Here is a 15283-nt window from a genome sequence, read left to right as displayed (position 1 = left end):
TCACCTAAAGAACAAAGATTCTCTGGTCTGATGAAACCAAGATTGAACTCTTTGGCCTGAATGCCAAGCGTCACGTCTGGAGGAAATCTGGCACCATCCTTACGGTAAAGCATGGTGGATGCAGCATCATATACTGTGGGGATCAGTAAGGCCATTCTACTGACAATATTTGTCTATGGTGATTGCATGGCTGTGCGCTCAATTTTATACACTCGTCAGCAACGGGTGTGGCTGAAATAGCCGAATCCACTAATTTGAAAGGGTGTCCACATACCTTTGTATATATAGTGTATATCCATCAAAAATTAGGCTGATTCATGATTTCAACTGGTGGAGAAAAGCTGCCTGTCTGTCTCATCCCGACCTGTTCATTGCTATTGGACACAGCGGCTATCGGATTTCAATATTGCGACAATGATAATGTCTAGATCTGTTTTACGATGGAGATCAAGTTTATGAGTTGCATTGCTGGGCCAATGAGACAGTAGTAGTGGTGGTTATGGTGGTGGTGGTGGTGGTGGTACTGCATTGCTAGGTAACAACATAAACAATGGCACTTCTTATGAATGTGCTGGCCATGTGTATGTTGTCTAGTATATCCTGGGCAGGATAGACTCTGACAATGGGAATTCCAAACCAGCCGTTGTATAAAACTAACATAAATGGAGTCACACTATCTGAAATTGTCCAATGAGAAAAGCTTGTTTTCCGATGCAAATGTTTTGCTACAGTGAGTCTCAATGCAAACAACCCTGAAACTACCTTTGAACAGAAGGGTAGGCTAAGAAGATGTGATGGATGTGCTGTTGGGACGTTAAGTAAAACAAAGTACCCAGTACATTTCCTCAGCCACTCCTCAGTAAAAGGCACATGACAGCCTGCTTGGAGTTTGTCAAAAGGCACCTAAAGGACTCTCAGACCATGAGAAACAAGATTCTCTGGTCTGATGAAACCAAGATTGAACTCTTTGGCCTGAATGCCAAGCGTCACGTCTGGAGGAAACCTTGCACCATCCTTACGGTAAAGCATGGTGGATGCAGCGTCATACTGTGGGGATGTTTTTCAGCGGTAAGGACTGGGAGATTAGTCAGGATCGTGGGAATGTTGAACGGAGCACAGTACAGAGAGATCCTTGATGAAAACCTGCTCCAGAGCTCTCAGGACCTCAGACTGGGGCGAAGGTTCACCATCCAACAGGACAATGACCCTAAGCACACAGCCAAGACAATGCAYGAGTGGCTTCGGGACAAGTCTCTGAATATCCTTGAGTAGCCCAGCCTGAGCCAAGCTTGAAGCATCATACCCAATATGACTCAAGACTGTAATCGCTGCCAAAGGTGCTAAAACAAAGTACTGAGTAAAGGATCTGATTTCTTATGTAATATTTCCATTTTGATACATTTTCAAACATTTCTAAAAACCTATTTTTGCTTTGTCATTATGAGCCTAGTTGGTTAAGCCACAGAAAAAGACAGGAACCTTTTTCAGACGAGCGCTCCGATTTCAGAGCACTCGTCTGAGTGTGCCAGAGCGCAGAATAACTGACGTAATTTACAGAATAACTGACGGAACGTCCGTTGAATATGGCCGGTGTCAGAAAACGTTGGCAAAAAAGCGTAATTAAATTGTTGCCAACAACACAGTTGCAGTCACCAATGCTCTGGATAACATAAAAACAGCCTAACCAGCTCTGCTCGGGCCAGTAAAATGGTCAGAGTGAGCTGTTCCCTCATTTGTGTCTGAAAGTAGCTAGCAAGCTAGCCAACGTTAGCCAGTTAGCTTGGGTGCTTGACTGCGTGTAAAATGGTCAGAGTGAGTTGTTCCCTCATTTGAGTCTGGAAGTAGCTAGCAAGCTAGCCAACATTAGCCAGTTAGCTTGGGTGCTTGACTGCTGTTGTTAGGTCAGATCAACCCGACTCCTCGCCCAGAGCGTCCAGTGTGCGCTCTGAACGCTCCGAGGGCGAAATGCTCAGATTTTACGAACGGACAATCTGACAACGCTCTGAATGCACACTATGGCACTCCAGATTGAATTGGCGAACACCCCCGTAGTATAAACCAGCCTTTAGTCTTGAAATCTTTGGTTGTTTAGTACATGGRCTCACATGTGAATCCTTAAAGAGCTGGGTGGCACTAAAGCTTAAGAGGGTGTGAACGATGCTGAATGGGTGTAGACAAAGAAGAGCTCTTCAGTAGGTGCACCAAAACATTCAAGGGCCATTTTCTCAAAAGTGAGGTGTATCAATGTTCAAAGCAGAATTACTTACACTACAGTTGAGGAACAATGGGTATGATACTACTTTTATCCATTGTAAAAAAAACACAATCTCAAATTTTGATACATAAGACCGAATCAAGCCGGTCGGTCACATGTGGAAAAAGTCAAGGGGTCTGAATCCTTCCCGAATGCTCTGTATAACTTCTCTGCCTCTTTCACTGTTTCTTCAGTAATAGAACTATCCGGATTGTTTTCCTTGAGCACCAAATGCACACTGGATGGCAACAAATGATGCAGGGCATGCAAGCTGTGTTTTACCCAGCTAAACAATGCAGATTGAATTTGGACAGCATCTCTAAAATCTTAAAGACATGCATCCACACAGAAAAACAATTGTGATCATTCCTTTCTTTCCTGCTGATGTCAGGAGAAACGGTGAAGTTCTCCTTCTAAGTGGCGCAGCGGTCTAAGGCACTGCATCTCAGTGCTCGAAGCGTCACTACAGACACCTTGGTTCGATTCCAGGCTGTATCACAACCGGCTGTGATTGGGAGTCCCATAGGGCGGCGCACAATTAGCCCAGCATCGTCCAGGTTTGGCCGGTGTAGGCCGTCATTGTAAATAAGAATTTGTTCTTAACTGACTTGCCTAATTAAATAAAGGTCAAAGCTGAAAATGCATCCCAAATGGCACCCTATTCCCTCCCTATGTTGTGCACTACTATTGACCAAGGCCCATCGGGAATAGGGTGCTATTTGAGGCGCACCKTGAAATGATTACAGCTATTTACACTTCATTGCCCTGATGTTAAGGGAAATTAAAACGTCAAGGCACGTATGTATTGAAACAAATAGCTAATTCATCTTCATCAGCTTAACATATTACCCACACACGGTACTGACTTGAATATTCGATGTCTGTAATTCACTTCAACTGTACCATTCATCTTCCCCGTAAAAAGTAATATGTTCAACTTAATGTCCCTGTCACTATCTGCACAATCACATTATGCACTTTAATCATGACTAAAAGCCTATGCAGGGTGTATTTTCTGGCCGGTAACTGGTACATCCTGAAGTTAATTGACTAATGTGTTATGGGTTGGGATGCCTGGGAGATACACAAAGCCTACACTGTGCTAATGGACAACTTATGATCRCAGGGACCCACTCTTGCTAACGCCCAAGAGAAAGAGGTGTAGACAGCTAATTATGTAAAATTCATTATAATATGTAACAGCTTGCATTGTCTACGGGTGCGGATGACTGATGGTGTATTATAGGAATGCACCATTTGTCACGGCTGTTAACAGAAGAGGACCAAGGTGCAGCGTGGTGAGCGTACATTTTCTTCTTTATTCGAAATGACGCCGACAAAACAATAAACAATACAAAACCAAACCGTGAAGCTTAAGGCTATGTGCCATGACAAAAGTCAACTTCCCACAAAGACAGGTGGGAAAAAAGGCTACCTAAGTATGGTTCCCAATCAGAGACAACGATAGACAGCTGTCCCTGATTGAGAACCATACCCGGCCAAAACATAGAAATAGAAAATCATAGAAACACAAAACATAGAATGCCCACCCCAACTCATGCCCTGACCAAACCAAAATAGAGACCTAAAAAGGAACTTTAAGGTCACCATTGTAGGACTATGCAACCACAATGAGGAAGGTTAGATTGAGGGATGTGGCACCCTATACATACATATATACACTCTTACAAAAAAGGTGCTATCTAGAACCTTAAAGGATTCGTCGACTGTCCCCATAGGAAAACCCGTTGAAGGACCGTTTTTGGTTGCAGGTAGAACCGTTTTGGGTTCCATGTAGAACCCTTTCTACAGAGGATTCTACATGGAACTCAAAAGGCTGGAACCAAAAAGGGTTCTCCTATGGGGACAGCCAAATAACCCTTTTGGAACCCTTTTTATAAGAGTGTAGAAGTTTAATGCAGAGTGGTAAAGCAGAAMAATTCAGTGTGCTCTCTGACATTCATAATAGTTCATATGGTAAGGTTCTCTTTGGTTTCCCAGACTTGTGGAATTGATGAAAAGATGAAGGCTAAACCTGTAGACAGACTACATGTTTTGTTATTGCAGAGTGGTGTTTAAAGGTGGTTGGCGTGGTGAGTTACAGTAGGGGTTCTGCCTGTGGGTTCTGGGTTAGATGGTTCTAGATCCGGCTCCAGTCGGCGATGATCTCTAAAGCAGATGCCCTAGGTTTTGGCTCTCAGTACCCCACACTACACAAACTCTGACATCCAGCTATACTTTTCACTGTTCTAAAGTAATAATTTTAGGATTTTGTCCTAGGATTCCGTATGGCTTTCCGCTGCGAGGGCAGGTTTTCATTTCATGTCTGTGAGCAGTTTTCATTCATGGATTGTGAGGCAGTTTCATCACCATGCGACTAATGAGAAGCCAGGGTTTTCCAATTTCCGAATGGATGTGAGGGCCCAAGGTTTCCATCTCCTGCATGTACAGCAACGCACCAGGTCAATCAATTTCATGATTCGAGGGCCAGTTTCCATTTCCATGATGTGCAGGTCCAGTTCTTACATTTCATACGTATACCAGGCTTAATTCTATGATGTTGAGCCAGCAGCTACACTATTCATGGATAGTGAGGGCAGTTTTCATTCCCATCGCTGTTCGAGGCACCGTTCATTTCATGATTTGAGAGGCAGTGCTTCTCATTTCAGCATGTTGTGGGCAGGTTCATTCCTTACGGAGACCAGGTTATCATCTATCCGACATAGGACGTGGGGGCAGCGGTCATTTCATGCAGGACGTGAGGGCAGCGGTTCATTTCATGGACTGAGAGGCAGGGTTTCATTTCATTCTCCTAATCTCTGTTTTATATTTAGTGTTCAGTCCTTGACCTTTCCCTCTTATGCTCTCCTGGTAGTATAACTTCTCTCAGCCAATGTTAGAGGCAATCGTGGATTTGAAAAAACAACAAAGCTCATCTATAAATTATATTCTTCAAAAATCTATCGCTAATATATCATTAATTTAAAAAAATCCCAAAATGGATCCCCAATCCCTTTTTAAGACCTTCCCTCAGTTGAGGTGGAAGAGGTTGATAGTGAGCACAATGCCTGAATGGGAGAGAGTGGAGAGGAGTGTGAGAGAGGTCCAGCTGAGAGCGGAACACAAACCCCACGATCTGGAGTCACAACACGCTGAGGAGCAGGGGTGTGAGCTGGATCAACAGATGTGTGTGGTGTGTTGTGTTGTCGTGTGTGTGTGTGTGTGTGGTGTGTGTGTGCGTGATTGTTCTGCTGTGGTGAATGGCTGTGGGGTGTGCTGGGACCTGTGATGTGTGATGCTTGTGGTTTTTGTGCTGTGCCGTGCCGGCGCTCCGTGGCGACTATGGTTGTGTTAGACTGTTCATGTGGTGTCGTTAGCATAAAAAAAAAAACAGAAAGTCTGTCTGTCTGTGGTATGTGCCGTGAAGCTGACACACAGAAAGAGCCTCACACTTCTTGACAAGCACGGAGGATCAGTTTTCTGATCCGCCCCAGTCTCCTCAGCTGTAGAGGTCCAAGGTCTAGTCAGACTGGATACTGGGAGGCAATGGTGGGGTGTGGGCAGCTCTCTGTTCCCTCCCACTTCCTAACACTGTTCATTCTTTAATACTGTAATACTGTATGTGTTCAGATACTGTGTGATGCGGCTTTGAGGAATCTTCACTGTCACAGTTTAATGTCATCCTATGATAAATGTTCATATTCATGACACTGGCACAGGATTGGTAATCGAGTTTGATTTCCTGCCTCGCTGTCATACACCTTATCTCATAGACCGTGGCATTTCTTAGACTAGGAAATTATTCTAGGAAATGGTTGCATGCATTAAATTATCTTTGATTATCTTTGATCATTGAGATGGTGCAATGGCACCCATAGCATTTCACCGGCTCATGTAGAGTATGTGGCAAATTTACATAATGTGGATCCTATATAAATTCATATCACACCTCTCACAGTGAATTTAAATGTTTCATAGTTGCTTAACCCCAGACTGCTTCTTACTCTTGCATTATGCAAGAAAAATTCAGACATTGAGTAAATTCACTTTTCAAATGAAGATGATCTAGTAATGAAATATAAACTGGAAAGTAAAAGTTACATTTGTCTATAAACCTGTGTAATAATCGCTAATGATTATTTCGGAATATCTGATTCACATTCTTTACCAGTATTGAGGTTAATAGTGGTTGTTGTTGTCAGGCAGCTCTGAGCTGTGGGCATAGAGATCCTATAATTCATATAATAGACATAGGGATTCTGTATGTAATTCTCTGGCTGTGGGGATATTCACAAACCACAGACAAAACAGAGGTCATAATGTGTCATAATGAGGTCATATCTCTCTTCTCTCTCTCTCTCTCCCTCTCTCTCTCTCTCTCCAGATGACACCAAGATTGCTCTGCATCTTAAAGACAATGGAGGTAAGCCTCTGTTTTCCCATCCTATATATCCCCTTCCCTGTTCCTTTGACTATTCAGTTGTTGTGTTTTTCTGTGTAGATGCATGTTGCGTTTATATCCGGGGCTSTGTTTACATCCGAGGCTGCTGTCTGTGTATTTACTGCTGACAGATTGCTCTGCTTTCTGGGGAGGACAGGCCAAGGGAAGGAGCAGCTCATTGGAGCCGTATTGAAGCACCTCATCCAGAGGCTGATTTGAAATGGCTAACTATACCAKGTTTTGGGATTGGWCTGATCAATCATGGTGTCTYTGTGTGTCTCCCAAAARGGCATCCTATTCCCTTTATAGTGCACTACTTTTGYCCAGGGCCCATAGTGGTCCACTACATAGGGAYTAGGGTGCCATTTGGGATGCAGCCTTTGTGGGTGTTAGGGAGGGAGAGGGGGTCATAGTTGCCTTAGGAACACGAGAGATTCATAGTTGAAGGAACGCCATCAACATACACGCAGACTGAAGCTCGATGTGAATGTCAGCAAGTTCTTGGAACCACTGCTCTCAGAACTGATTAYCCCAAATTAAAACATCCTTAATTTMCCCTCGTTGCCTCCGAATTAAATAAATAGAACTATGAAAAAACACAATTTGGAGTGCGGACCCTTGACAAATGAACTCAATGTCATCAGGAATTTAAGGGGGATTCCAGTATGAGGGGTATTTCAGAAGAGGCGGGTGTGGTCAACAATCTCACACACATTTCCATTTCAACAGGATGTAGGTACTACTGGTATATGGTCGACTCTGCTACGCACACACCTCTACACAGCAGGTTATCTATTTAACAAAATTAAATGTTTAAATAACATTTTCTGCTGATTAGCTACACCCTGTGTGTGTGTGTGTGTGAGAGAGAGAGAGTGTTAGACTGACATTTGAATTCCAAAATTAGTCTCAACTCCATCACTTCGTGAGTAAACCACACAAATATTTAATTTCCTCCCAGAGAGGAATTGGAAATCTGTGTCTCTTATCGTCCTTACCCAAACATTGCCTATCTCACTCGCTGGCTCGTGGCACAGCCTCTTCCCAGATGTCGGACAAGACGAAATCTCTGCGTGCCCATTTTCATTTGGGAGAAACCAGACCTGTTTCACAGMATGCGTCCCAAATCGCACCCTTTGCTCTGTAGTGTGCACTACTTTTGACCAGGGCTCATAGGCTCTGGTCAAATGTAGTGCACTATGCAGGGAATATGGTGCCGTTCGGGACCTAATCACTGTGTGGGAAGCGTGCTGGGAAGGGATTTGGGCCTACGGTGAAAGCCAAAAGGGATGGAGGGAATGAGCCAGTGTGATCATACTGAAACCACAGAGCCGAAGGCTGCTGCAGCCCAAACCACACCATGTCTTTAGGTGCACACTGCATGTGACCGATTACAACCACAAACCAGCCATGTGACTATATGGAGAGGCTGTCTAAAGTAATGGTGGCTATGGCTTGGCTGGTGTAGCGCTAATGCCGCAGACTCCAGKACACGTCTAGGTTGAACAGCATAAGTTGGCAACCGGTCTACAGCCTCTAGCTTTTCCCACTGTCATCCACTCTCACCATCTGTTCAATAGCATTTGAAAACACTACACGACATATATACACAGTACTTCGAGTGACGTTAGCTGCGGATTTAGAATTTGACATCTCGTGCATCTCATCCACTCCACTCTGCACCCGTCGTCTCTCTGCAGCGCCGCCTAGCTTTGCGCTTGGACACACGTTCATATTTTAGCGTGATCTCTACCAGATCCAGCAGTGTGCGTGTCCTTCCACCTTGGGAAACACGGGAGCACGGCAGAAAACGCTAAGGCGATTAGCCCCGGCTAAGTGATAAGATGAGGGAAAATCAGGACGCGCCCTACGGTCTCACTGCAGAGGCCACTCGAAGGAAGACAGGACACTCCTTATCCTCCAAGCAAGATGAGAAGAAGTATCTCTCCCTTTGGGTTGTGTCTCCAAAGGCAACCCGTCCACTGTATCATGCACTATTGGCCCTGGKCAAAAGTAGGGCTATATAGTGAATAAGTTGCCATTTGGGAGACTATGTGTTGATTAGCTTCGCTAGGCACGTTAGCCAGGTGAGAGGATGGCTGTGGCCCTGTGACACCGTGCTGTCAGTAATGTGACGCTAAAAGCGTAGCGTGGTCTGGGTCCACGCGGTCATTCAGTTCATCTTCTCTGCCCAACCTCTGTGTTTTGCTGTCTGAAGGCTAAGTAAGTACAGCAGGTTTTATGTGCTGAGAACATTTATGAGGAGAATGCTGATTGGTTGACCATAGGGAGATGGTTCGAACTCCAGCCATGACCCCCACGGTCCAAGTCCCATTCATGTAGCTGTGTCCTGATGTGACTTTGCTTCATTATACTGCAGAAACTGATGTAACCTTGATTTCAATGGCTGCTTTGCAAATAGCACCCATATATAGTGCACTACTTTTGACCAGAGCCCTATATAGAATAAATAAGGTGCCACTTGGAACACGGCCCATACCTTTCAAAGCCATGCATGCAGTGTTAAAGGCATAGTCATCCACTTTCATGATCGAGACACTGACTATGTTTTTCAGGCTATTGTTTTTGCCAGCTGAAAGCTGTGTGACCCGACGTGAATAACATGTGGATTCATTCACACCCCTGTCTCTGCCYCCAAATGGCTTAGATGTGCCTCTTGCTTACCCACACCCAAGGAAATCTCCTTCCACCCCTCCAACAGATGAGACCAGATTAAACTGTCAGTCAGATGAAACCTGGGTCTGTGTCCCAAAGGGCACCCTACTCCCTATAGAGTGCACTACTTTTGACCAGAGCCCTGTGAAATGCCCCTATGGGCCCTGGTCAAGCGTAGTGCACTATATAGGGTGCCATTTGGGACACAYYGTAGCAGTGTTTTCCACAGCAGTAGACTGGTCTGTGAGGTTGTTATGGGGTTGTTGGTTAGCCACGCTGGGCTGTTGATTTCTCTTCCCTTCTCACTCTGAGCACTGGGCAGGAGACCCCTGCAAACACTTCAGACCAACAGCCTAGCCTAGCCGCTACTGCGGAGCAGCTGCCTCCAACTGTGTGAGGCTTGGCAGTTGGACTCTGTACTTTTCTCCCAAACACAGACAAATTGCCTTCCAGGGGAAAAAGTGAGAAAAGAAAGGGGCTTTCCAGCTCRAGTTTCACTGCTGGTGGTGTTTTTTGGGCGTCAGTTAATATTTCTAGACAGTTTAGGTTTTATGACGTAGTTGAAAGGGGATTTTTGCTTGAGCCAAATGGGTCATACACTTCCTGCTAATGAGAAGGGGATGAATGCGAAATGAGTCAATGAGGGACTGATGAAGGATTTGCCCGATTCATTCTAACACAGTGGCTAAGACATTTTGTAAGGAGAGATTTTGAGTAGTGCTGTGGTGGGGGTGAAATCGTTATGCTCTGAGACAAAGGGCTCACACAAACACTGTGTCTCAAGCGCTCTCTCATGCATGCACGCGCACACTCACACGCARACACACACACTTATCCATCCACACACGATAAAAGTCCCAATCCTAGGAACATATACATTACACATATACATTGAGTACAGTTTCTGTTAATGTACAGTAGGCTACCTGCTTWTGTTTTGGTGTTCTATAAGGCTAGCATAGTCCTAAATAAATAGTGGGTTTGGATGGTCGGGGCAGCGGTGTTAACAGCACCATAAAATCCCTGTACAAGACCCATTTAACTCTACACTCTTAGAAAAAAGGGTTCCAAAAGTGTTCTTCGGCTGTCCCCATAGGAGAACCCTTTTTGGTTCCGGGTAGAACCCTTTTTGGTTCCAGGTAGAACCCTTTTGAGATCCAACTAGAACCCTCTGTGTAAAGGGTTCTACATGGATCTCAAAAGGGTTCTACCTGGAACCAAAAATGGTTCTTCAAAGGGTTCTCCTATGGAGATACGTAGCTGAATAACCCTTTCAGGTTTTAGATAGCACCTTTTTTTCTAAGAGTGTAGAAAGGCGGAGTGAGTAATTTTGACCCATCATGAATTTAACATTGAAATATCTCTTCCATTTTTAGTCATTGACTTTTCCTAAGGAAGTCTATTTAACATGTTAGTTGTTAGAATGTTGATATCACAAGCAGAATTTGTGTTACAAGCAGMTTTAAGAGGACATGTAAAAATACAGGTCACATACAGGTAAGACGTTTTGATTTCCATTTATACTGAACAAAAAATATATATACGCAACATAAACGCAGCACCTTCTAAAGTGTTGGTCCCATGTTTCATGAGCTGAAATAAAAGATCCCAGAAATGTTCCATACGCACAACAAGCTTATTCCTCTCAAATGTTGTACATTCATTTGTTTACATCCCTGTTAGTGAGCATTTCTCCTTTGCCAAGATAATCCATCCACCTGACAGGTGTTGTGAGGACAGACGGTGGAGACGAGAAGCAAGTACAGGGAGTGAACATTTAATGAAACACGGACATGAACAGAATACGGACAGCGTCTGGACAGGGGAAAACAAAACGACATTACTGCTAACACGGGGATGAAACAGAGGAAACAGACAGATATAGGGAAGGCAATCAAAACGTGAAGGAGTCCAAGTGAGTCCAATGAGCGCAGATGCGCATAATGATGGTGACAGGTGTGCGTAATGAAGGGCAGCTTGGCGCCTTCGAGTGCCAGAGAAGAGAAGTGGGAGCAGGCGTGACAGTACCCCCCTCCCCCTCTAGCACCTGGGCGAGCCTAACGGGCTGGCCAAGGCGCGGAAGCCCGACGAGCCGGCGGAGGCGAAGGGAGCCCGACGAGCCGGCTGAGACGTGGGAGCCTGAGGAGCTAGCTGAGGCACCCCCTGGTTCCTACGGCAGCGGCACCTGAGGCATGACGTGGGCTGGGTGCCTGCCGAGCCAACCGAGGCAAGGAAACCTCTCGAAGCCAGCAAAGGCGTGGAAGCCCGACGAGCCAGCTGAGGCACCCCCTGGTTCCTACGGCAGCGGCACCTGGACCCGACGTCACCAACAAAACAAAAAACGAAAACTTCCCTGAAGCTTCGAATATGGGTATCAGCATTCTGTGAGGACAGACGGTGGTGACGAGAAGCAAGTACAGGGAGTGAACATTTAATGAAACACGGACATGAACAGAATAAGGACAGCGTCTGAACAGGGGAAACAAAACGACATTACTGCTAACACGGGGATGAAACAGAAGAAACAGATATAGGGAAGGAAATCAAAACGTGAAGTCCAGGTGATGCCAATGAGCYCCGATGCACATAATGATGGTGACAGGCGTGCGTAATGAAGTGAGCCTGGCGCCCTCGAGCGCCAGAGAGTGGATTTTTATTTATTTATTTAACCTTTTATTTAACTAGGCAAGTCAGTTAAGAACTAATTCTTATTTACAATGACGGCCTACCCTGGCCAAACCGGGACGACGCTGGGCCAATTGTGCACCGCTCTATGGGACTCCAAATCATGGCCGGATGTGATGCAGCATGGAAGCGGGAGCAGGCGTGACAGGTGTGACATATCAAGAAGCTGATTAAACAGTATGATCAATCCACAGGTCCACCTTGTGCTGGGGACAATAAAAGGCCACTCCAAAATGTTCCGTTTTGTCACACAACACAATGCCACAGATGTCTCAAGTTTTGAGGGAGCGTGCAATTGGAATGCTGACTGCAGATCTGTTGCCAGAAAATGTTATGTTAATTTCTCTACCATAAGCCGCCTCCGTCGTTTTCGAGAACCGGCCTCACAACCGCAGACCACATGTGTCCATGGGAGCCTAGGACTTCCATATCCGACTTCTTCACCTGCTGGATCGTCTAAGACCAGCCACCCTGACACCTGATGAAACTGTGGGTTTGCACAACTGAAGAATTTCTACACAAACTGTCAGAAACTGTCTCAGTGAAGCTCCTCACCAGGATCTTGACCTGACTGCAGTTCGGTGTCGTATCTGACTTCAGTGGACAAATGCTCACCTTCGATGGCCACTGGCACACTGGAGAAGTGTGCTCTTCATGGATGAATCCCGTGAAAGGCGCAATGTGGGCGAGCGGTTTGATGTCACACCAGATACAGACTGGTTTTCTGATCCACGCCCCTACCTTTTTTTTAAGGTATCTGTGACAAACATATTGTAACGTCCTGACCAGAGTTCTTATGTGTTTTGCTTGTTTAGTGTTGGTCAGGACGTGAGCTGGGTGGGAATTCTATGTTGTCTGTTTCTGTGTCCAGCCGAATATGGTTCTCAATCAGAGGCAGCTGTCAATTGTTGTCCCTGATTGAGAATCATATATAGGAGGCTTGTTTTGTGTTGGGATTTTGGTGGGTGATTGTTTCCTGTCTCTGTGTTTTGTCTGCACCAGATAGGGCTGTCTCGGTTTTCACATTTGTTATTTTGTTACTTGTATTAGTGTTACCGTTTATTCGTCTAATTAAACATGTTGAACACTAGCCGCGCTGCATTTTGGTCCTCTCCTTCACCTATGGAAGAAAACCGTGACACATATGCATATCTTTATTCCCAGTCATGTGAAATCRATAGATTAGGCCCTAATACATTTATTTCAATCGACTGATTTCCTAATATATAAACTTTTATATTTGTGTTTAGTGTAGTATCAGAAAGAGCATATTCTGAAGATTGCCAAATAACTCTCAATATTGAAGAGATTAGCTCTATTTCAAAATATAACTTTTTCCAAGACTTAATCCCACTCCATATCCCTTAATGGAAATGGTGTTATTTGCTGGCACTACCAGCTGCTTTGACTACATGAAAAAACCCACAAATACAGCAACACTGTAGACGATGTACTATCAGATCATTCAGAATGCAAATAAGATTTTTTGGTCTGTATGACTAAGAGATACTCTTTGCAATGACGTTATCTTGATACCTGTAGTACTTTGTTTTCCTTTTGCTCTCAGCCCTAAACCTGGCACTTTGTGGTCCTTGCATGGTTGAATGTGATTACAGGTTACAGATCTTTTTTTGTTTACTCAACTTTTCGGTCAAAGTGTTACCTGAACTTTTTTGTTGGACCAAACATTGCTCTAACACGAGAAAACGTAGGCCTAAATGATGTGTCAACTAGAAATTATTATTTTGGCATCTTACCTAAAATTTAAAAAAAAGGCTGTAGAACTGGTTACACACACACACGCGTTTTCTCATGTTGGAGCTAAGTTTGGGCCAACTAAAAATGTTCAATTCAGGTAACACTTTGACCTAAAAGCTGAGTAAACAAAAAAAAACTGTGTAACCAATTAATAATAATTGGTCGAAACAACTAGATTTGTGGGCTTTTTAATTTTTTTTTTACAGTGTATGTTAATCATCAGTGATTGGCCACGCTCTAGCAAACAGGTTTGATTAGCACTCTGGACCTCCCTGTTTTCCTGTGCGATTATGGAGATCAATAAAGCAGAGAGCCATGAGAGAAGGAAGCTGGCTGGGGCACTGATGAGTGGCTAGTCACTAATTAAACCAAGAAAGAGAACAGAAAAGAAAATAAGAAAAATACTGTAAATATATAAATATATGATCTCAATAAATAAAAAGATCCAGGAAGGAACGTTGCCATAAATCTTTGGGAGATGAGAGATCAAAGCTGTGGCCATTTGTTTTGTAATCACTTCATTAGCTCACTCCTGCTATGATCGATGGGACAGCTGCTGCGACTCTTTCTCTCTCACACACACTGGAATCAGACATAAGAATGTAGAACAGAGTGTTCCAATGTACTTGTTCCATGTGATGCTGTGACTGAGTGAACTGCTTGCCAATGCTATCTTATTATCAGGTTAGTTGTAGTAGTAGTAGTAGTTGTAGTTTTAGTAGTTGTAGTAGTTCTAGTAGTTTTAGTAGTTGTAGTTAATTAAGTGATAATGCCTTCGAAGCCGGTGTTTGCAGGATACATTAGCATGTGTGTTCTTAGGCCCGAGACTAAGTCAAACCATGTCAATATATCCTCCAAACACTGGCTTCGAGGGCATTACCACTTTTATACAATGGGTTACCAGCATATTCAAATAAAAACTGAATTTGTATTAATTTATTCATATGATTTCATCCTTCCACGAGATATAGTCCCAACACAAATCTAGGGTTGCTACCTAAGCTGGCTTGTCAGTCGTTCGTTCTATCGGTTCGATGGCCAGAGACACAACACATTTGTTAAAGTGTTTTTGTTCCAAATCGATGAGCGCGACCCAGTCGTTCGTTCTAAATGTTCCGTTGCCATGATGGCTGGCAACATTCTCATCCCTTGCTTGCTAGCTAGCCAACTTTGGCGAACACAGTCACGTCAAACAGCGCAGTCAAAATAACAGCAAAGGCGTTGCATTTGCGTTTGTTTAAGCTGTTTTCTAGTGATTCATTGTGGACACATCCATAAAAATGAGCTAATGATGCGCGATTTCACCAGGCATAGAACATTTGCTCTCACCCTGGGTAGGGCTTGAACAGTTTTGTAAAGAAGAATGGTGAAATATTGCCATATCTAGGTGTGCAAAGTTGGTAGAGACCTATCATAACAGACTCATTGCTGTAATTGCTMCCAAAGGTGCTTCCACCAAGTATTAACTC

At 44.2% G+C, this 15283-nt stretch overlaps 1 protein-coding gene across 1 annotated transcript in view; it reads left to right on the top strand.

Moving 5' to 3' along the window:
* Positions 1-15283, top strand: part of LOC111973179 (plexin domain-containing protein 2-like) — a 199547-nt gene that overhangs the window by 170097 nt on the left and 14167 nt on the right. Inside the window, exon 13 of the mRNA XM_024000446.2 lies at positions 6639-6677. Within this exon, the coding sequence (XP_023856214.1) occupies positions 6639-6677 (39 nt within the window). The remainder of the gene's footprint in view (positions 1-6638; positions 6678-15283) is intronic.

The sequence above is a fragment of the Salvelinus sp. IW2-2015 genome, linkage group LG14, assembly GCF_002910315.2.
Source record: "Salvelinus sp. IW2-2015 linkage group LG14, ASM291031v2, whole genome shotgun sequence".
In the NCBI taxonomy this organism is placed as follows: domain Eukaryota; kingdom Metazoa; phylum Chordata; class Actinopteri; order Salmoniformes; family Salmonidae; genus Salvelinus; species Salvelinus sp. IW2-2015.
Note: the sequence above shows the minus strand (reverse complement) of the source record. Positions and strands in the feature narration are given on the sequence as shown.